Source organism: Gouania willdenowi, chromosome 5 (assembly GCF_900634775.1).
Source record: "Gouania willdenowi chromosome 5, fGouWil2.1, whole genome shotgun sequence".
NCBI lineage: Eukaryota > Metazoa > Chordata > Actinopteri > Blenniiformes > Gobiesocidae > Gouania > Gouania willdenowi.
In genome coordinates, this window is record NC_041048.1 from 1,819,608 (window position 1) to 1,843,217 (window position 23,610).

At 36.6% G+C, this 23,610-nt stretch overlaps 2 protein-coding genes across 9 annotated transcripts; both read right to left on the minus strand.

Annotated features, from left to right (window-relative positions):
* Positions 1-1,284: 1,284 nt before the first annotated feature.
* On the minus strand, positions 1,285-13,050 carry LOC114463994 (zinc finger protein OZF-like). Of its 8 annotated transcripts, none has more exons than XM_028448005.1 (5): positions 12,920-13,050; positions 11,874-11,922; positions 11,594-11,671; positions 10,835-10,890; positions 1,316-3,891 (listed from the first exon to the last, which is right to left on the minus strand). In XM_028448005.1, the coding sequence occupies exons 2-5, from the start codon at positions 11,905-11,907 to the stop codon at positions 2,410-2,412; spliced, it is 1,650 nt and encodes a 549-aa protein (XP_028303806.1). In that variant the 5' UTR covers positions 11,908-11,922; positions 12,920-13,050; the 3' UTR covers positions 1,316-2,409. The 8 variants fall into 8 exon arrangements, with proteins under 8 accessions (XP_028303809.1, XP_028303805.1, XP_028303806.1 ...); XM_028448003.1 differs by having other exon boundaries at positions 11,576-11,671; XM_028448004.1 differs by lacking the exon at positions 12,920-13,050 and having other exon boundaries at positions 1,315-3,891; positions 11,576-11,671; positions 11,874-11,999.
* Positions 13,051-13,880: 830 nt separating this feature from the next.
* On the minus strand, positions 13,881-15,503 carry LOC114464016 (gastrula zinc finger protein XlCGF8.2DB-like). Its single transcript, XM_028448041.1, has one exon. The coding sequence runs from the start codon at positions 15,317-15,319 to the stop codon at positions 14,204-14,206; it is 1,116 nt and encodes a 371-aa protein (XP_028303842.1). The 5' UTR covers positions 15,320-15,503; the 3' UTR covers positions 13,881-14,203.
* Between the last annotated feature and the right edge of the window lie 8,107 nt (positions 15,504-23,610).

Here is a 23,610-nt window from a genome sequence, read left to right on the forward strand (position 1 = left end):
GAAAACCCACAGGGGATTATTTCAAAGCCTCCACCTAAAAAAAAAAGTTTAAAAATGACATGAATTTACAATCAGATAAATAACATTAAGAAGTTGAACAATGTTACTGATGACAAGATTTGACCAATAATGTTTGTTGTTATCATGGAAATTAGTCACTAATCTTTTTAATGTCAGTGGGATAAAGGATGAGACTTGTGGATAATTGGATTTAATATATTTTAATGGATCTCCATCACTGGCCCATATATTTTTCACTAGTTCTGAACAAAAATGAACAAAAAAGTTACATTTCTGTGCTACAACCTTCAACAAACACTGAGGGGCGGATTCACAATATGTTTAGGGGTATTAAAACGTGTGTTATCAAATCTGGAACTGTTTGCGGTGATTGTTTTTGCAGTGGAAAATAGTAAGACTGACAAGCAGGTGCAAACACACACAGGCAGAGATCATCTGCTGTAAATGTTGACAGGAAAATAATTCAAATAAAACAATAGCCAATATAACAACCACTGAATGAGAAAATAAAGTGATTTAGAGATGCACCTGGTTTACCACCCTTTATTTCTGATCTTAGAGACTCCGCCTCTGAGGATAAACTGGTATTTGTGTAAGAAATGTCTTTTTGAACAAGTTGATTCATTACATTTCACGATGCTTTAATATCATTTGAATTATTGTTTATTTTGCTTTGAAAATCCTTCATTTTTTGCAGATCTTTATGTATAGAGTTATTCCTGAACTTTTTGTAGATATTTAGATCAAGCAGAGTAGGATTAGAGACATATTTCTTGAACAATTTATTTTTGTTCCTTAACATTTTTAACAAGTCTGTTGTAAACCATGGTTTGTTTACTTTTTTACCTCGATTTCTGGAACAATAACCAACTGGAAAAGACTCATTGAAGTGAACTTTGATTAGTTGAATGTAATTGTTGTAGGGGTTCGATGGAGTTATTTATTAATATTAATGACAGAGTTGATTATGATGTAAAAACTTCATGCTAAAGTGCCACTCCCCTTTTTGGGAAGAAAGAATGGTTAATTAAAATGAATCACCATTAAACTCTAATGAGCCAGGGTAGAGTTTGATCTCTATCTACTCTTTAATAACCAGACAAAACAATAACTTTAACCAAACCCAGAAATAAGGTTTACATTTATTATCAACAATTCAACAGTGCATAATAAAATCAGTGAGGTAGGTATCATGTAATTAAAACACACGTGAGAGATGAACAATTACATGATTAACTTCAAGCTCAATTTAAGGTCATAAAAATTGGTTATTGGATTATTAGAACACTTCTAATCTAATACTAATTATTGAATAAAAAGTAATATATATATATCGTATATATAGTTAAAAAAAGAAAAAGAATCAGAATTAAGACACAGGAAGGCTACAAGCAGCCTGATAATTATATCCTGGATGTATATGTTATGTTTCGCCTGTTACCTGCCAGTCTTCTTTGATGTGTCCTTTAGCAAGTGTTGCAAGAGAAAATTAAAATAATGACAATAGTTAACTTAATTAACTATATTAAGCATGTTTGACATGATTTCAGAAAGATAAAAAGCCTGTAATGACATTAGAGAAAGATGAGAAAACAGAAATGTTGAACCAGTGAAATGGAATTGAGCAAATTTTGAATTACAAAATCAGTGGCTCTTCAAATGTTCCATTGAAACAGTTTCTCTCCTGTGTGGATTTTGCGATGCTTCTTTATTGGATACTTATAATCCAAACATTGACCTCAAATCCCACATCTAAAAGGTATATTCCCAGTTTGTCTATTCATGAGAATCTTCAGGTGTTTTTGGCTCTCAACTTCTTTACCACAAATGTGACAACCCAGGTATTTCTCTCCAGTGTGAACCAGCATGTGGCTCTTCAGATATGCATTGCAGCAAAATCTATTTCTACAAACATTTCAACTAAAGGGTTTTTTACCCGTGTGTCTCCTCATGTGTAAAGTGATACTGGTCTATTAAGTAAAATTTTGACCTCACACATCGCAACCAAAAGGTTTCTCTCTAGCATGTGTGGACTTAATGTTTAGAGTAGTCTTTTACACTTGCCTTTTGGGAAAAGCTTTGATTACAAATTTCACAACCAAAAGGTTTCTCCCCTGTGTGAACCATCATGTGATGCTTCAGATATTTATTTTGGCTAAAACATTGACTACAAACATCACAGCAAAACGGTTTCTCTCCTGTGTGGACACTAATGTGGCTTTTGATATCCTCATTTTGGTGAAACCTCTTTCCACATACATCACAACTACAGGGTTTGTCTCCTGTGTGAATTATCATGTGCTTCCCCAGATTACTTAAGATAATAGTATTTCTCACAGAAGTCACAACCAATGGGACTCTCTCCTGTGTAAATTCTGATGTGTCGTTTCAGACAAGATCTGTCACCAAATTGTTTCCCACACACGTCACAACCAAGGGTTTCTCTCCTGTGTGAACTCTTGAGTGCCCAGAAAGATTTGCCTTGCAAGTAAACTTTTGACCACAAACATCACAGCAAAACAGTTTCTCTCCAGTGTGATTTCTTGTGTGCCTCCACAGGCTTGCTCCATCACGAAATCTTTTCTCACACAAGTCACAGCCATAGGGTTTCTCTCCCGTGTGAGTTCTCGTGTGGATCTTCAGATTTGCTGTGGTGCGAAATTCTTTCCCACACACATCACAACCAAAGGGTTTCTCTCCAGTGTGAACCATCATGTGATGCTTCAGACATTTCTTCAGGCTAAAACGTCGACTACAAACATCACAGCAAAATGGTTTCTCTCCTGTGTGGACACTAATGTGCCTTTTGAGATCCTCACTTTGGCAAAACCTCTTTCCACAAACATCACAACTAAATGGTTTCTCTCCAGTGTGAATTCTCATGTGGACCTTCAGTGTTGATGTGTCGCAAAATTGCTTCCCACAAACTTCACAAACACAGGGTTTCTGTCCTGTGTGAGTTATTTTGTGTCTCTTCAGTTTTGATATGTCTCCAAATTGTTTCCCACAAATGTCACAAACACAGGGTTTGTGCCCTGTATGAATTCTTTTGTGGATTTTCAGTTTTGATATGTCGCTAAATCGTTTCCCACAAATGTCACAAACACAGGGTTTACTGCCTGAGTGGACAATCATGTGTTTCTTTAAAGAATCGTTGCGGCCAAACCTCTTTCCACAGACATCACAATTGAAAGGTTTCTCTCCTGTGTGAATTCTTGTGTGGATCTTCAGATGTGATCTGTCGCTAAATGATTTCCCACACACGTCACAACCATAGGGGTTTTCTCCTGTGTGAATTCTCGTGTGAGACTTCAGCTGTGTTTTGGTGCCAAATTGTTTCCCACAAACATCACAACGAAAAGGTTTCTCTCCTGTGTGAGTTCTTGTGTGCCTCCTCAGATGTGCTGTGTCGGCAAATTGTTTCCCACACACATCACAACCAAAGGGTTTGTGTGTGTTGTGTGATGTTCCTCTGGTGTTGTTCTCAGATGTTTGAAAGTTCTCACACCTCATGTCCATGTGTTCACTCTGAGCTTCAGACTGGGACAAAGGTTCCCTCCAATCCTCACTGTCTTCAGTGTCAGAGCAGTCTGTTTCCTCTCCATCAGTGTCTTGTTGTGTACAAGTGTTTGCTGCTTCTGGGCCTTCACTGATGTCTCCATTTGGTTCTACTTTCATGAGTTTAGCTGAGCTGCAGGTTGCAGGTTCTCCTTTGATGTTCTCCTCACTTTGTCTCCAGTGTAGCAGAGAACACTGAGCTTCCTCCTCTTCATCTTCACTCTTCACAGTAACAGCCGTGATATCCGTCTCCTGCTTTTCCTCCAGACTTTCCCACAGTTCTTCCTCTTCCTTCTTTATGTGGAGATGATCCTGGAGCTTCAAACCATCAGTAGATTCTCCTTTAGAGGAAACAAAAAAGGGTTTGTTTGATTTTGTTGTCATTGTGTAGATTTTCTGGAGGTGGAACTCAAATAAAAAAATTATCTCATGAATTAGAAACTTTATAAATAATTAATCTAAATTAAATGTTGGCATAAGAAGCAACTTTTTTCAATTTAAATGTATCAATCAACGGAATCAATGAAAACAATAAATAAGCTTAAACAACAAAATAGTGTTTATTATTTCCATCACTGAGTGCTAACATAATGTGTAATGTGAATAAAGAAAGTTATGATTGCATTGTTTACAAAGCACAAACCTAAATTTAACTAATATATAATCATGCTTTTCAGGATTCTTGGTAAACTTTATAAAGAGGAGTGGTGAGATCAGTGCTCCTCTTCTCCACTAGATAGACATGATGAACTGAGATGTCCATCACGCTTTAGATGGTAAAGACTATAGTTTAATAAACCAGTTTTTAAAACTTATCCTTTGGTCTTTCAGTAAAATATAAAGAGAACATGTAAGTACGAATAAAACTATTTCAATCAATGTAACTTTAAACATAATCAGTGTTAACATATTAAAGTAATATTTTAAAGTAAAACAGCCTGCATAGAAGTATCTGAAATGCATGTACTGTATTTGAAATCAGTTTCATAACTTTGTCTTGTAAGACATGTAAGTTTTGAGTTAGTGAGATGTTTACATACATATATATATATATATATATATATATATACATATACAGTATATACATTTATTTTACTAAAGGTCATGAGAGAGAAAGTTAAAATCTCCGACCCAAGGTGAGGTTCAAGCTACTACATGTTTAGCATTGAGGTGCTAGCTGCTACATGTTTAGCATTGAGGTGCTAGCTGCTACATGTTTAGCATTGAGGTGCTAGCTGAGGCGAGAAGAACTCTGGTGATCGTCAAACTCTTTCTCGCACAATTTTCAAACAACTGGGCTTTAGTTTTCCATCCAGTGTTTTTATTTAAACTAAAGTTAACGCTCACAAAACACAGCAATGAAAGTGAAATGACAAAGGTTCTGCGCTGTTTGGATTGCTTTTTCGTGCATTTTTTTTGTAATTAATTAATCGCAATTAACGTGTTAAAGTTTTGTTTATTTGTGTTAGGGATGTTTTGTTTGTTAATTTTTTATAGTTTTGTATTATTTTGTAGTTGTCTTGGGAAATGTCACACATTTACACACTATTGGAACATCTGGCTGCATGGACCATCGACTACCTCACAGACAGACCGCAGTACGTGAGGCTGCGTAACTGTAAGTCTGATGTGGTAGTGTGCAGCACGGGGGTCCCACAGCGAGCAGTCCTCTTCACCCTGTACACGGCGGACTTCACCTACAACTCCAGCAGCTGCACCTTCACCTTCAGAAGTTCTCAGATGACTCAGTTATTGTTGGCTGTGTGTCTGAGGGGGTCGACTTTGTCAGTTGCTGTGAACTCAATCATCCGAGTCTATACACTAATAAGACAAAGGAGAAGATGATCAACTTCTGGAGAAGGTCTCCACACACCGGTGAACATCCAGGGCTCGGATATTGAGCAGGTGGACAGCTTTAACTACCTGGGTGTTCACCTCAACCATAAACTGGACTGGTCTCACCACATTGCCGCCGTGTACAGGAAGGGCCAGAGACGCCTCCACCTCCTGAGGAGACTGAGGTTGTTTGGGGTCAGCAGACCCCTCCTTCGGACATTCTATGACTCTGTGGGAGCCTCTACCATCTACTACGCTGTGGTCTGCTGGAGAGCGGGCAGCACTGACTGGGACAGGAAGAGACTGAACAAGCTGGTCAGGAGGGCCAGTAATTTTCCCACTGTGGGATAAATAAAGAATCTCTTCTCTAAGTAAACAAACGGGCAAAAAGACGGAAATGTCAGAAATAGCTTTAAATGTCACTTTGAAATCCTCTGATACTCACCCACACGTTTTGGGACAATATCAATATCTCTGTCAGTCTGCTTTGCCTCCTGGTTTTGCTGAGTCATGATCTCCTTTATCAACTGCAATTATTCACAGAAAAGAAGATTTAAACTAAAGGTCAACATGGAATCAAAAGATCACTGTACACATGTCAGGATAGATCAGCATAGATCTATATGTACAGGTACGTATGTAGCATAGATCTATATGTACAGGAATGTACGTAGCATAGATCTATATGAACAGGAATGTAAGTAGCATAGATCTATATGAACAGGAATGTACGTAGCATAGATCTATATGAACAGGAATGTATGTAGCTTAAATTTATATAAACAGGAACATATGTGGTATAGATCTATATGAACAGGAAAGTATAGAGACATACAACATTATTCAATGGTAGCACTTTTAACTTCTGATCTATTAGCATCTGGACCGATGACCAACAAAATAATTCCATCACAATCACACAACATTAACCCAAACATAGAAAATTAAACAAAGTAATAAACATAGATGTTGTCTAATCTACAGTATCTCCTCATACTTTAACAGTGGACCTTCCCAAATTTTGTCAGACTGTTTTTCTTCATTATTTAAATTCATATTTCTTGTCATTTTTAACATTTATCGAGTTGTGTTTTACATTCATTATTTTATTTAAAAAGTCATTATTACTTTTAACTGTATATAGATCTACTATTGGATTTTACTAGAGAAACACTTCTCACGTCTATGAGAGTGTTTGGTTTTGTTTCTGAGAACGACTCCATAACACCAGACCTCAGACCCACAGCTGCACGTGTGTCCTTGAACACGCGTGTGTGTGTGTGTGTGTTTTAAACAGCTTAAACAGTTTAAATTCTAATTAATAACACCAAAAGTAAATTATGTTATTCAGATCCCAACAATTACTCAGATGAATATTGATAATTTTAAGGATGTTTTCTTTCTCATGAGTTACCAATGTTCAGTGTGATCAGTGTTGGGCGGTAACGCGTTACTTCTGACAGTAAGATTATAGGTTCAGTAATATCTCTAATAAATTGAAAAGCCAATGGATGTCTTTTATTAATTGACAACAATTTAAAACTAATCCTCTTTTATAGATTATTTAATGCTGTTTTAGAAAACAAATCTACTGTTAACATATAATTAGCCCTCCCCTGAAACAAAAATCCAATCATTATTGTTTTCACTACAGAATATTTAGCTTCTCCAATCAACCAGTCATGTTTTTTTTTTTTTTTATTGTGGGAGGAGGAAACCCACACAAGCACAGGGAGAACATGCAAACTCCAAACAGAAAGGACTGACGTTTCCACCCCAAGGCAGACGTGCTAACCGCTACGCAACAATGCTTTCCTAAAGTGTGGTCTTTTGTATTGTATACCTATATTGTTTTCTTCATTTTTATCTTTATCTTATTGATTTTTCACGTCCAAAGTAAACTCTAACTAATGGTAGCTTCTCCACATTAGTTATATGTTTTATTTTCCAGAGTAAATGCTATTTTCACAGTTAACAAGGTCATGTTTAATCTCTTTCTAATTAATCTATTAATATATTTCGATGCAAACATCACCATTGCTCCTAATTAATTATTTTCCCATCTGCCTTATTTAAAATCATTTTTCTTATTTTCTCGTATCACAAAAACAAACAAACAAACAAACAAACGACAGCCATCACAGGAACAATAACAGGACCAAAGACAATAACAACAACAGACACCACAAAGACTAATAAACCCTTTTCTTTATTCATTTCTGTATTTATCTTTATTATTTATTAGTTTAGCATCATTGACCAGACTATCCATCTATTCAGGTAATATGGGAGAAAATATTATTGTGTAAGAAGTCTGCAGTACTTCGTTACACGGTTCAGAACCGGTTCCTACAAAATCTCCAGTATGAGTCGTCAATTTAACGCAACACAACGAAGAAACGCCCTAAAAACAATACGTATTACAGCAGATAATTAAGACCAAACACATTCGTACAATAATTCCTCTGTAAAAAGTCGTCTAACTGAGATCCAATTATAAACTGGGAGTGCTCTTGTCTGAGTCGTAACAGTATAACTTGGACTTATCCAGATAAAACATCCTGCAACAGTATCTCAGACTAACTGAAACCCATTCCAAACTGGGAATACTCCCATTACAGTCATTTTACAAGGTTATCTTCACTTTCTCCCCCTCAGAGCAGGAACAAAAACCTTTGTTATATACAAACCAAAGGCGGCAGCGGCCTTTAACCCTGCCTCACATTAGACAAGTTCAAACATTTTCCCACTATTTTACAACCACAATTTTAGATTTTAACGAGTTCTTTATCTAGTCAATCATTAACAGATAAGACACTGATTTCCATCTGAAATTTTAAGAAGGAAAATTCTGCACTTACCTCACTATCTAATGTATTTAGATCCCGGACGAGCCCCCAACTGTTGTGGAGGTTTTGAATAGAACGAGAAAAAGTCAAGTTTTAGGGTTGCTGGTCAGATGCCAACACAGGGTTTCTTTGATCAAAGGGTTTTTGGAAGCAGACCAGTGTGTGTGTGTGTGTGTGTGTGTGTGTGTGTGTGTGTCCCAATGAATCTGTAGCTGCTCTGTGTTCTCAGGGTTTTGTATGCTGCTGATAACGCTAGTCATAACAATGATAGAGTTAATGAGAAAAGACCTTGGTAAATGTTATCAGTGTACAATGGTATCTGGCCTGCTTATGGCAGTTTGACTAAAACTGACAAGGAGAGATTCTGTAATCACAACTCAATCTATATGAACAGAAACATACGTAGCATAGATCTATATATACATGAACATATGTAGCATAGATCTATTTGAACAGGAACATATGTGGCATAGATCTATATGAACAGGAACATATGTAACATAGATCTATTTGAACAGGAACATATGTGGCATAGATCTATATGAACAGGAACATATGTAACATAGATCTATTTGAACAGGAACATATGTAGCATAGATCTATATGAACAGGAACATATGTAAAATAGATCTATTTGAACAGGCACATATGTAGCATAGATCTATATATACATGAACATTTGTAGCATAGATCTATTTGAACAGGAACATATGTGACATAGATCTATATGAACAGGAACAAATGTAGCATAGATCTATATGAACAGGAATGTGTGTAGTATAGATATATAGGAACAGTAGCACATATCTAGTATAGATATAAATGAACAGTAGCACATCTCTAGTATAGATATATATGAATAGTAGCACATCTCTAGTATAGATATATATGAACAGTAGCACATCTCTAGTATAGATCTATAGCTGCTACACAGTACAGAGACATCTGTGGTGCTGAGCTGGTGTTACGGTTCAACTGGTGACCGTGTTACCCTGAGGCTGGGCTGAGTGGAACGGTCAGTGTTAGGAAGATAACAACGGTGCAGATGTTCTCCTAAAGGAGGTTTGACCGACAATAATCAGCTTTAAAGACGGAGAACAGATTCTCACCTTCTCCTCCTCGTTCTTCTTCTACTGATTTTTCTTCCTTCTTCTTCTTCTTTGGTGTTTATCTGCTGCTTACATCCTTATTGTTGCTCTACCGCCCTCTTCTGGATCTGTTTACCTCCTCTTTCATATCACTGTGTCATATTGTTGTGAAGTTGTGTAAGTTTATATCCTGTATCTGCACCATGGGACTGCGGATGGGAATGAGCATTTAGCAATATCTGGTGTATTTACAACTTCAGCTGTTCATTAATACACACTGTCCCACTCATAAATAAACATTTTGACAATTTATTTCAGTGAAACATTATACAGCTAAATATGTATTCAAATAAAGCCTGAGTATTCAGGCTTCACACAAACCAAAACACATAGAAGCGCTACATTAAGTTTTCATTCATAACCTGTTGAGTCTGTGGGTTCGGGTCCACATGGCGCCTCCTGTGGGTCCGTACATGGACCATGCCTTCTGTGGATTTTCATGTGCCGATTTAGATTCGTCTGGTTAGAAAATCGTTTTTGACAAACATCACAAACATAGGGTTTCTCACGTGTGTGGATTAACACGTGCTTCTTCAGATGTGACCTCTGAGGAAACCGTCTCTGACAAACATCACAACCAAAAGGTTTCTCTCCTGTGTGAATTCTCATGTGTTGCTTCAGTTCAGACTGGCGATTAAATCTTTTTATACAAACATCACATTTATGGGCTTTCTCCCCGGTGTGGCCACTCATGTGACTGGTAAAACTTTCCTTATACGTAAAAGTTTGACCACAAACATCACAACCATAGGGTTTCTCTCCTGTGTGGATTCTCGAGTGCACGGTAAGACTTCTCTTATAAGTAAAACTTTGACCACAAACGTCACAACTGAAAGGTTTCTCTCCTGTGTGGTAACTCATGTGGACGCAAAAACTTCTCTTATAAGTAAATTTTTGACCACAAACATCACATTCATATGGTTTCTCTCCCGTGTGAATTCTCGTGTGAATCTTTAGATTTGTTATGTCGGTAAATCGTTTTCCACAGATGTCACAACCAAAGCGTTTCTCTCTGTTGTGTGATGTTCCTCTGGTGTTGTTCTCAGATGTTTGAAAGTTCTCACAGCTCATGTGTTCACTCTGAGCTTCAGACTGGGACAAAGGTTCCCTCCAATCCTCACTGTCTTCAGTATCAGAGCAGTCTGTTTCCTCTCCATCAGTGTCTTGTTGTGTACAAGTGTTTGCTGCTTCTGGGCCTTCACTGATGTCTCCATTTGGTTCTACTTTCATGAGTTTAGCTGAGCTGCAGGTTGCAGGTTCTCCTTTGATGTTCTCCTCACTTTGTCTCCAGTGTAGCAGAGAACACTGAGCTTCCTCCTCTTCATCTTCACTCTTCACAGTAACAGCCGTGATATCCGTCTCCTGCTTTTCCTCCAGACTTTCCCACAGTTCTTCCTCTTCCTTCTTTATGTGGAGATGATCCTGGAGCTTCAGTCCATGTTTACAGGAAACACCATCAGGAACATCTGCAGGAAACCCTGAACACAACCAGGACCATCAACTGGTGACTGATCCTGAATGTTAGTCATATAATAACTGAATAAAATATATGGAACAGAAATACTACTAATATTGTAAAAAAAAAAAAAGTAAGGCAGCGCCTTTTCTTCTTTATGTAAAAAAAAAGATTATTTTAAAATTGTATCACTGTGTTATTGAGAGAGTTCGAACCAGTTCAATTATGGTGTTAAGAAATGTTTGTAGTGGTTCTCTCAGTGAGTAGAACCATGGGCTGCACCTGCTGGTCCTGGAGGCCACAGACTGTATAAGACAAGACTCGAGAACCAGGTTTTATAAATAGTCAATGATGCATCAGGCCATCCTGTCAGGGAAAAGATATGGTTCTATCAATGTTCTACTGTTCACCATTCTAGGAGCTTTTTCCCACAAGCTGTGATGTCTTTAAATCTTAATAACTGACTCTATTGTCTTATTTTTCTTATGGACTTTATTATGTAGAGTATTTTACAGTATTGTATTTATTTATAGTATTGTACAGTATTTCTCTACTTTGTATTTTACGTGGCTGATGTTGATATTTCACTCTGAGCTCTTTGCACTTTATCTTCTAAAGTGGTTTTTATTCTGCAAATGGTTGATGAACTCAAACTGAAACAAGGACACCAGTTCCACCAAAACACCAGTAAACCTCCTTTAAAGTACCTGACTCCTGACACGCACCAAGACGCTCTCCTTCCCCACTTTCCCACAATTCCTCCTGTTCGTCCTTTATGTGTTTCAGTTCTCCCACACTGGAACCTGATTCACAGAAAACAGCATCAGTCACTGACGACACAGCAACGTCACAAACGACGAGGCCCAATCAAGCCAAGCTGGATCTTCTGGACTAACCAACATTGTTCATCTTTTAGTTTGACAAACCTTCACATTTCTATATAATCCATTTATTCCTGTTAATATCACAAACAACGTGTTGATTATAGTGTTAAAGTGTGATTACCGTCAGTATGAGTTGTTTGTTGACGCGCTGCCATGAGCTCGTTCACTGACTGGAATCACACACAGAGAAAAGTGTTCACACATTAAAGTCCATCTTCAGAGAAAGCTGGAGCTCATTCCAGGAGCTTAATTAAAATAACAGTTTAATAAAAATAATCATGGACCTGGTTAGTGAGAACTCAAATTGTAATAAGCATTTTTTACACTCTCTGAAATCTTGCTCGTCCCATCAATGATAATAATAATATTAATAATAATAACACATTTTATTTACAAGCACTTTTCAAAAAACTCAAAGACACTTTACAAGTGTTAAAACAACTACACAAGTCAAAAAAGAAACTAACAACAGTGAAGGTAAATACTGAAAATAGAAAATCAGAAGTGAAAAGCTTGGGAGGAGTGTGGAAGCAGAGGTCTGTCGCTTTGATACTGTTTCTCTCATCGGTTTATAAAAGTGTTCAGAAAACCATGGTAAGATTTTTTGACTGAAAGTTAAAAAAAAGAAGAAAGACACAAATCTTCCTTCATAGCAAACACAGAATTACAATACTGACCAAATTGTCCTTTTTTATTTTTACAAGTGGAAAAAGCTGAAGCGACATGAAATAAATCAACGATTATTTAATTATTTATTTTAACCATTAATCATTGTCACGTATATAAAAGTGCTTAAAAAAAAAAAATCAGTGCCACTATGACTTTAAAGTTATTTTTAAAAAAAATCGGGCTTTAAGGCAGCACCAGACGAAAACAGGAACCTCCATGTTGCGATAATTCTGGTGTCCGTGTTACCTGGTGACGGGACCTAAATGTGTTGCTAGTAGCCGTTAGCAATGCCGGACGTTAAACACCAACAAAAAGCTGCATAATTGTTAATGTTACTTAGTTTTCTTTATTACGTGAGAAGCTCAGAGCAGAAACTGAAATCGAGGTAAAAACATCACATCGAGGCTAATAAAACAATATCGTGGCTTTCAAAACGCTCTACTTACGGCGTTTTATCGTCTTACATAAATGAAATGGTCTGAAATAAAGTGGATTTACCTCCTTATTTAAGCTGCTATGACGACGCTGGATCTTTCAGGTTCTTTAAAACCAGTTCGGGCTGAAAAGTAGCCAATGTTTCTTCTTCTTCTTCTGGTTCTATTTCTTCTTCGTGTTTAACGGTGGTAAACATCCACATTGTAGCACTACCGCCACCTTCTGTTCTGGAATGTGTAGCAGGAAATACACTTTTTTTCTCTCCCTTTTTTATTTTTTTTTTATTTTATTTCATTGTTAAATGTGTTAATAGTACACATGTAAATATGTGACTATTTTTATGGTGTTTTTAATTGTTCTTAAAAAAAAAAAAAAAAAAAAAAAAAAGTAAAAATCACCCTAAGACAAAAACAGTCAAAACACAATACACAACATTGACAATCAAAAAGCAAACACAAAAAACCTACAATAAATTACAATTCACTCAAAACATACATTTCTAATTATTTTTAAATAGCAGGGTTTCAACCTTATAATAGTGCACAAACTACCGTAAAACAGGCCGACCGGATGTAAAACATTAACCCTATCATTACAGTTTATATTGAAATACATTTGTTATTGTTGCTTTTTTTCCTGTTTATTTGGACTTTAAAAAGTTGAAATGGATCTTTCCATTTTTTTTAATTGTGCATGCTCAAGTTTTTGTCAGTGATGGTATTAACAAACCATAACCCACTAACTGCCATTGACCCAGATGTTTTTAGTCTTTTCAAAAGTAACCACCATGTATGCCAATCACTGTGCCATTAACAGGAATAATCAAATATAAACCAGTAATAACATTGAGAATCCAAAACACAGACAATCCATTCATTAAAAATGTGTAAACCAATTATTTTTAGTATTTGTGTAAAGGCGTATAAGCACTCCTTTGTGTACTATTACAAATACAGTTGGTGAGTGTTTGTCTAAGGTTCGGTTTCAAGGTGGAAAGTAGAGGAATAAACACATTTTAACAATGAACAATGACGGTATTTATTTAACAAAACATTTTATATGAAACATTTGATTTTCTGTCCTTGTTAGAGCCATTTTTATTTCAATTTGTAAAATCTTCAGATCTCCTGTTGTTCCTAAACCAGTCCATCTTTCACTGCCTTTGGGGACAAAGTTTAATCCATCATTTTTGATCAACTGCTTTACTTCAGAATGTTACTTCTTAAAGTGTTTGCTCACGCTCCTCTACTTTGAGGCTGTTTCCATAGCAAAAAAAAAGCTTAGAATCATAAATATGATTCCATTGCAAATTTCACCCAATAGCACAAAATCTAATTTCTTCTATTTCTACACTTTGTGGAGTCTTGCATGCTTGATTAAGTTTTCAGAATATCTAAACTCTTTACAGCACACGTCACATCTAAAGGGTTTCTCACCTGTGTGGACTCTCATATGAGCCTTTACACGATCCTTTTTAGAGAATCGTTGGCCACAAACGTCACAACCAAAGGGTTTCTCTCCTGTGTGGATTCTCATGTGAAACGTCAGATGTGTCTTTTGGCGAAAACTTTTGTGACACACGTCACAACGACATGGTTTCTCTCCTGTGTGAACCACCATGTGGCGCTTCAAATGTGTTTTGCGGCTAAAACTTTTACTGCAAACATCGCAACCGTACGGTTTCCCATCAGCGTGGATGCTCATATGCTCCTTCAGATGTGAAGCCTGAGAAAAACGTTGACCGCAAACCTCACATCCAAATGGTTTCTCCCCTGTATGGACTCTCATGTGTACCTTCAGACAAACTCTGATAGTAAATCGTTTACCACAAACATCACATCCAAACGGTTTCTCTCCTGTGTGGACCATCGTGTGAGTTTTCAGATCCTCGTTGCGATGGAATTTCTTACCACAAGCATCACAACTAAAGGGTTTCTCTCCTGTGTGAACCATCATATGCCTCTTCAGATGCGCTCCATTCCTAAATTTTTTTCCACAAGAATCACAACCAAAAGGTTTCTCTCCTGTGTGGATAATCATGTGACTTTTCAGACCTGCATTGCGGCAAAATGTCTTCCCACAAACATCACAACCAAAAGGTTTCACTCCCGTGTGGACACTGATGTGTCTTTTTAGACTTGTTCTGTTACCAAATTGTTTACTACAAACATCACAACCAAACGGTTTCTCTCTCGTGTGAACCATCATGTGGCTTTTGAGATCCTCGTTGCGGCTGCATCTCTTTCCACAAACATCACAACCGAAGGGTTTCTCTGCTAAGTGAATGATCATGTGCTTTTTCAAATACTCATGGCAGCTAAACCTCTTTCCACAAACATCACAACCAAATGGTTTCCCTCCTGTGTAAGTGTCAGTAGTTATTTTCTCACCAACCAAACAGGTTGATGGTGTTTCCATGTTTTCCTCTTTGTTAACGTTGATGTCAGTGTTTTTAATGGACATGTACGTGTTTAACTTAACCTTTCTTTCAGATACAGACTCTGACAAAGGTTCTCGCCAACCATCACCATCACCATCATCATCATCATCATCCTCCTCCTCCTCCTCACTGTCTTCAGTGTCAGAGCAGTCTGTTTCCTCTCCATCAGTGTCTTGTTGTGTACAAGTGTTTGCTGCTTCTGGGCCTTCACTGATGTCTCCATTTGGTTCTACTTTCATGAGTTTAGCTGAGCTGCAGGTTGCAGGTTCTCCTTTGATGTTCTCCTCACTTTGTCTCCAGTGTAGCAGAGAACACTGAGCTTCCTCCTCTTCATCTTCACTCTTCACAGTAACAGCCGTGATATCCGTCTCCTGCTTTTCCTCCTGACTTTCCCACAGTTCTTCCTCTTCCTTCTTTATGTGGAGATGATCCTGGAGCTTCAGACCATCAGTGGATTCTCCTTTACAGGAAACAAAAAAAATTGGTTTGTTAGATTTTTTTTTTTTTAATATAGTTTTTAATTATTTTGTAGTTGTCTTGGGAAATGTCACATTTACAAACTATTGTTCAAAGTAAAAAGACATAAATGTCAGAACTAGCGCTAAATGTTGCTATGAAATCTCCTAATATGACGAGCTGACCAATCAGATTAAACATGATGCACCAAAACAGCATTAAATAGAGGTTATTTTCTCAGAGTTCATAAATGTATCTATACTTAGAGCCTGATTTTTTTTTTTTTTTTTATGTATTGAATTCAATGGCGTTATTTTATTTTTTTAAAAATTACATTTTGCCAAACCTTTAATATTTTACAGACGCTTTTGTGGAAAATAAATTAATTTGATCTCTTCCTTTCTAAGTTTCTACATGAGATGTTTACTGTATACAAGGGACACGTACCATGATTTAGAACCAAAAAATAAATGGGGGTGAAAGCAACTCGTAACTTTTACTCTGAGTACTATTTAATTGAGCTACTTTATTTATTTATTTTACATATGACGTACTTGTACTTCTACTCGAGTATAACTCCAATCAAGTAACAGTAGTTCTACTTGAGTAGGATATATTAGTACTCTTTACACCTGAAGTGGTGCTAACATGCTAACTGTGGCTAATGAAGTTAACTATTGTTCTGTCTCATAGACTTGTTTTAACAGTTCTGACTGTTTCATATTTACATTAAGATAAAAAATAAAATAAACCTAGTTCAGTTGTCAAAAGTAAAATAATAAAATAAAACCTGTGGAGATGTAGTGGTGATGTTCGTGGTTGAATGAATCATCATCTTCCTCATCACGTGCTGTTGTTGTTCCACAAAGATCAAACATGTCTTCATCTGTGGACATGTTGATGCTGTTTGTCAATAAAAGCTGATGATCTCTGATGTTCTTCTACAGTGACGATGAGCTGATGAAGAGGTTTACGCACAAAACACCGGAAGTAAATAGAGGCACAGTGATGTTTCATCTGGTGACCGTGTTACCTTGTGGTCAACTTCCGTGTTTTAAACTGAGCGTAATTCCTAATTCCGTTTCTGTTTTATTCATTATATTTTAAATATTCTATGTGTGTTTTAAAATATAAACGCACATTTTGTGTATGTATATATACACTTTACTTTAATTAGCGATACAAACGCTGCAAAGACCGTCTTGGTGTTATGCTTATGCTAGTGACCGTGTTATCTTGTGATCTATTTCCGTTTTTTAAACCGCGCATCCTAATTACGGTTCTGGGTTCTTCTTTATCTTTTGAGTGTTCTGTGTGTGTTTTAAAATTTAAACGCACATTTTATCCCCTTTTTTTTTTAAAATTTATTTATTTTTAACATTAATTAGTGATACAAACGCTGCGAAGACTTGATGTTTCGTTTATACTGGTGACCGTGTTACATTGTGGCTATGTAACTTGTTAAAATTATTACATTAAACCTAGGACAAAACTGCTCAAACTCCCTCCAATTTTTCATTTTATTGACGGAAAATAAAAAGCTTAACGATTACCTTTTAATATTTATTTCCTTTCGTTCAGTTTCTTTTTTGTTGGTAGCGCTTTATTAGATGTTACTTTAGGAGCATTACCGTCATCTACTGGAGGATGGAGAGGAACAAGACGGATAAAAACTACATCGTTTTAGAGAAACTTGTGTCTATATAGAGGTTGGAAATGGCATAATGTCTATTCTTGACTATTTTACCTTGAAGAATTGAAGACACGAAAGCTACGTTTTTTTTTTTGTTTTTTTAAAATTAACTTCATTTCTCACAGCTCCCTTAATTTATTATAATTTTTACATTGCAGCAACGCATTTTAACTGTAGCAAATTATTATTATTATTATTAATAATAATAATAATAATAATAATCACTTTCATTTAAAAAGGAATCTCAAAGTGCTACAGAAACAGCAGCAGAAAAAAATCAACAGATTAAAGCAATAATAAAACAACATAATTTAGAATATGTCTACAAAGTCCTGAAAGACATTACAACGATGTTTATGAGCTAAAAGTGAAAGAATCTCTTTGCTTTTAAACACAATTTTATAGTATTGCTTAATTTGCTCAGAATTATTGTCTACCTCAAAATTGGCCCTAATCCTCTTCCATTCCTTTGTGTGTACCAGCATTTTTTCCAATTACATTTTTTTTATCCTCAGAAAGTCAATTACGTCCCTAAATAAAAGTTCAGTTACAATTAATCACAATTACTGAGCCAGTCATAAATAACCTAATAAAAGTTAACCTTCCTCTTGCGTTAGCTTTCTGTTAGCTTCTCTAATGCTAACGGGTCTTAAATCAGCTGTAAAATACTCTAAAAACAATTATCTATCATCTTTCCTATCTATTGTTTACCTTATTAGGCTTCCTAATCAATGAATACATAGTTTTTAATATTTTTGGTGTGGGCGTCTGAGCCTTTTCTGCATCAGTGTACCCCTAGATTTCATTTTTTTGAATGGTAAAATGTGGGAAAGCTTGATATGAAACACATTTTAATAATTGTTAACTACATACAGTATGTGTAGAACTGTACATAGAACCGAAACATGGTTCAACATGTCTATTATCTGAACTAAATTACAATTTAATTACAATTACAACAGCAACAGATTAAAAAAAATACAATTACGCCATAATTGTAATCAATTATCAATTACACCATAATTGTAATGAATTTTTAATTACACTATAATTGTAATTAATGATCAATTATGCCATAATTGTAATTGATTATCAATTGCACAATTACAATTGTAATTGACTCTAACCCTGGTGTGTGTAGTTTGAAATGAAGGCATTCTGTGTAACAGTTCATTTTTCTTTTATCCATTTTTTTTGTCCATTTCATTTACTCAAAACTGACCCAAAAAATGACAACAACAATATTTATAAAACTTTTTAATATTCAAATCAAAAGCTAACTGAAATGTGTCCGATTCACACCATGTTCTGTGGCGACAACAATAAAAAACATTGTCTTCTGTTTGTAACAGCCAGGAAATGTTACTATAGCAACTATAGTCAAAGAATGTTCATATAAATTAAAACGGTATTAATACGCCAAGCAGCAGCAGTTATAAGTGTGGGAGCCATGCAGTGACAGGTTATTATTACAGACTAAAATTCACCTCATAGAAGCCTGGAGTGAAGGTTAAACAATGACATCACAACAGCAATAATGAGACGGACGTCCAGCCTCCGATGAACACATGAATACTGGACAGTTTGTCTAGTGTCAGAGAAGCATCAAAAAAGCAGAATTGAGCCTTCGACTTTGGCTCAAACGAGCACATTTCTTCTCACCAAGCACAACAATTGTATGATCAGTGATTTTTAGTTTGTGAATGAATGAGTTTAAATGTTTCTTCTTATGGAATGTCTTCATGGGAATAATGACGCTAACATCTGGAGCAAAAGTTTACGATCTTCGTGTCCACATTATTCCTTTATTTTCTGTAAAATTGATATGTATGACTTAACATGCTTTGTTCTTATTGACTTTTTTTTTAAAAATTGTAAATTAAATTTAATAGGATGCGGTAACTTTCATCAGTAATGGTTTACCGTTTATGCTAGCAAAAAGGCGAAAAGGCTATGCTCAGACTTCAAATACGATTTCTGTTGCTCTTATGTGCGACCTGTATCCGATCTGTTAAAGACAGTTTGGAGAGCACAAATTTAGAGTTTTCAGTTCATACTCTAAAACCAAATGTGTCAAACTCAAAGCCCGGGGGCCAAATCCGGCCATTCAGATTATTCGATTCGAGTGAAAAAGTGACCCAAAAAAAACATGAATCATTGTGTTAAATTACAAAATAATTCAGTTTTAAATTGTTGAAATAACTAGGACATTTGAGAATATATGCTACTTACTGCTTGGAAAAAATACAAACAATATAAATACACAACTGTACAAATATATCTGTAGTATACCTGTACATTGTATATTTATATTATTATTTTTATGTTATTGTTAATGTTCTACTGTAATTTGTGCACTTGTGTTTAATCCTTATTTAATTATCAGCTTTTACTTCATTATGTAAGTTTTCTTCTTTTTTTGTTTAGTTGTTAGTCTTTTCATTTCTAATATTTCTCGAGCCTCGGTGACATGAGAAATTTCCCCCTGGGATGAAAAAAGTATTTCTGATTCTGATATTATTGATACATTCCATACTTTGTCTAATTTATAACTGGGAGAGAAAACTTGGGCACATTAATGTTGAAATTTTTTGGTTTTCCTTCCTAAAACTTTGTGATCGAACTGGTCCGTATTTGGCCCTTGAACTAAAATGAGTTTGACACCGCTGTTCTGGAACCATAGAAATTGCATTTAAAGTGTAATATGAACAAACACAAAAACAATATAAACTGTGCAGTAGGATCTGAACATAGCCTAAATATGAGATTTTTTTAATTAATTCCACCATTAGTGAAAGAACAGAGGCCAATTTTAGATTTTTACCTCACAGTAAGATTACTACTGTAAATATCACAAAAAGAACAAAAAGACCAACACTCATCATCAGTCTTACCAAATTTAAACCAAAGAAGAAGACATTTGCCTTCTCCATGTGACCTGGGTTATACTGTTTTAGCTTTTTAAATGCCATGGCTTTTGTTGTCGTGTGTAGCTAACGTCTAAATGTTGTCGCTTGTAGCAAACGTCAAAATGTTGTCGTGTGTAGCTAACGTCTAAATGTTGTCGCGTGTAGCTAAAGTCAAAATGTTGCCTCGTGTAGCTAAAGTCAAAATGTTGCCTCGTGTAGCTAAAGTCAAAATGTTGTCGTGTGTAGCTAACGTCTAAATGTTGTGGCGTGTAGCTAATTTCTAAATGTTGTCGCGTGTAGCTAAAGTCTAAATGTTGTCAATTGTAGCTAACGTCTAAATGTTGTAGAGTGTAGCTAAAGTCAAAATGTTGTCGTGTGTAGCTAACGCCTAAATGTTGTCGCGTGTAGCTAACGTCTAAATGTTGTGGCGTGTAGCTAATGTCTAAATGTTGTCACGTGTAGCTAATGTCTAAATGTTGTCGTGTGTAGCTAACGTCTAAATGTTGTAGAGTATAGCTAATGTCTGAAAAGGACAAACGATAAAACGGACGTCTCGGTTCGTGCTGGACAGCAGAAGGCACAAATGAAATAGATGCTGAGTCCAGCAAAGAGACGTGGTGATTGAATGATAGTAGCGAGCTAGCTACAGTTAGCTAGCTCGCTAACTGTGGCTAGCTACAGTTTGAGAGATGTTCACGATAACGCTGTTAGCTGCATGCTAGCTAGACGGAAAGGGCACTTATAAGTACATGTTCTGTTTTTACACAATGTGATTGATGTGATGTCATAATTAATTTTCAACAACACATTAAAAAACAACAACAACAATAATAATAAAAAAAAGGACAACAACGTACACTTGGCACTCTACGTAAGAAAAGAACTAATAAAAAAGGCAAATAGTAGGTGTATTGCAACGATCTTTGCGGCATCACTATAAACAAACTCATCTTCATCATCAACATCATCACCACCTTGTTTCAATCATCATCATCCTCATGGGCGGGATGATTGACAGCCCAACGTAGCCACGCCCACTTCTTCTTTGCCCTGTCTGCGTGGCAGGGCAGGCAAGCATGTACATGTTCGACACACACACACAACAAGAACAACACAATCAACACAAACGCGGAGACCAAAACAGAGCCGGCCAATGGGAAACAAGGGCCGACAGTGAAGGAGCTCTGTCATTGGACAACTGGAATCTCTGGGGGTAAAGATTGTTTGGACGGGAGGCGAGAGGAGGAAATCCAGGTGTGTGTGTGTGTGTCTGGTTTTGAGGTTAGATTGTTTAGTCTGCTCAGTGTGTGCATTTTCTGTGTTTAGTTTTCGTCTAGACAGCTGGAGGTCTTTCCCAGGCCACGCTGGTGTACACACACACACACACACACACACACACGCACACACACACACACACACACACACACACACACACACACACACACACACCTAAAGTAGAGAATTAAAATTATGACATTTTCACTCATTTCTGTGTATTTACCCCCAACATGTGACTAAGAATCCACTGCAGTGTTGGTGTGTGTTAGCACCACAGGTTGAAAACCAAACTGATTTCCTCCCCCCCCCTCCTCTCGTTCCCGTCCATCAGCCATCACACTTTGTCCCCTAAAGTTTTACTTTTTTCATGTTTTTTTCTCGCCCTCCTATAAGCGCTTGTCCAGCCTCGTCCTACCCGCTGCGAACCCTCCAGAAAAGGAACCAAACCACGTTTTAAGGACAAAAAAAACATAAAAACACACAAAAGGTATTATCGCGATAAAGCAGAATAAATAGTTAAAACGACAAAGCACGGTGAAAAGTTTGATTAGACTACGATTGATCTGATTAACCTTTCTTGAGCTGCTTTGGGTCAAAGATTAAAAAACATTGATGACATGATTACAAGTGCTTTGTAAGAGAGAAGCCGATGATTAGCTCTGTAGCAGCCCTTTCCCACGCAACTGTCTTTAACTCACTCTTTGTTTAAAGGGGACCTGTAGTGGAAATGTGTTTAATGTATAACCAGTAAACAAAATATGTGCACCTTTTTATGAAAAAACACACATTAAAATTATTTTTTAGAACAATTTTATACCTTTTGGCATTAAACTATATAGAATTCCCATTATGATCAGATATGACGCACATTCGTTTATCGGCCGCTTTAAAGAAATGGTGCATTATGGGAGGTAGAGGCCTAACAGATGTGTTTACATTGTGGGAAATGTAGTTTTTCAGCAGCCGTGTGTAACCTCTCCCTCAGGATTAAATATCACCTTTCTCAGCAACTACTTGAAGGACAGAGCTGTTAGCATCAGAAACGAGCCATGGCTGAGTAGTTATGTGTTGGAAGGGCAGAAATGTGGTTTGAAATGTGATGAAAGTTGCGTGAAAAGCTATCTGTTCATTGATTGGATGATGCTCAACTACCTCTGAGGATCAGCACCTGATGGAGCCCTAACCAACAGATAAGTTCTCCTGACAGAGTTCATCATTTAGACACAAGGAAATAAGAGGGAACAATGTGGTGAGGGTGCGGTTAGTGCCATGACACCCCCCATAGTATCATCTGTAAGCAGAAACGTAGTCGTGCTGCATTCAAGGACTTTCTGTGAAGGAAGTCTGTCAGTTTCAGACCAAACTTTGGCTTGGTGCCCATTAGCTTAGCCCATTAGCTTAGCCCGCAGATAACTTTTATAGAAGCTCAGCTTGAAGTGTCCCTCATGTACCACCCTTTTTTGTATGAAGAGAAATGTTTTAATTATAGATTTAACATCTGGAAAACTCTGGCTTAGTGTCATTATTTGGCTTAAAAACCCCCAAAAAATAAAAATCTGTTGTTGTTATAGCAACCACTGGCTTTACACTCCGCCATTGTTCAGAAACAGTAGATCAATGGAACACTGTTGCCTGGCAACAGCTAACAGGAATCAATGAAAGAGGGTCACATCCTGTCCAAAATGGTGGCTCTCCATAGTTTATGCCACAACGTATAAAATCATCTTAAAAAATCCTTTCAAAATATATATTTTTTTATAAAAAGGTGCACATGTTTTGTTTATTGTAACACATTAAACATATTTTATTGTTTTATACATTTCCACTACAGGTACCCTTTAATATTAGGTTAATTAAATATACAGTATTACAAAGCTGATTTTTCTCTTCTGGTCTCTCTCGGGTGCAAAAGCTCGGCTAACTCAGCTAAAGGAGTTTTGGCAGCGGTTGTGTTTGGTTCCTGCAGAGGGCGCTGTTG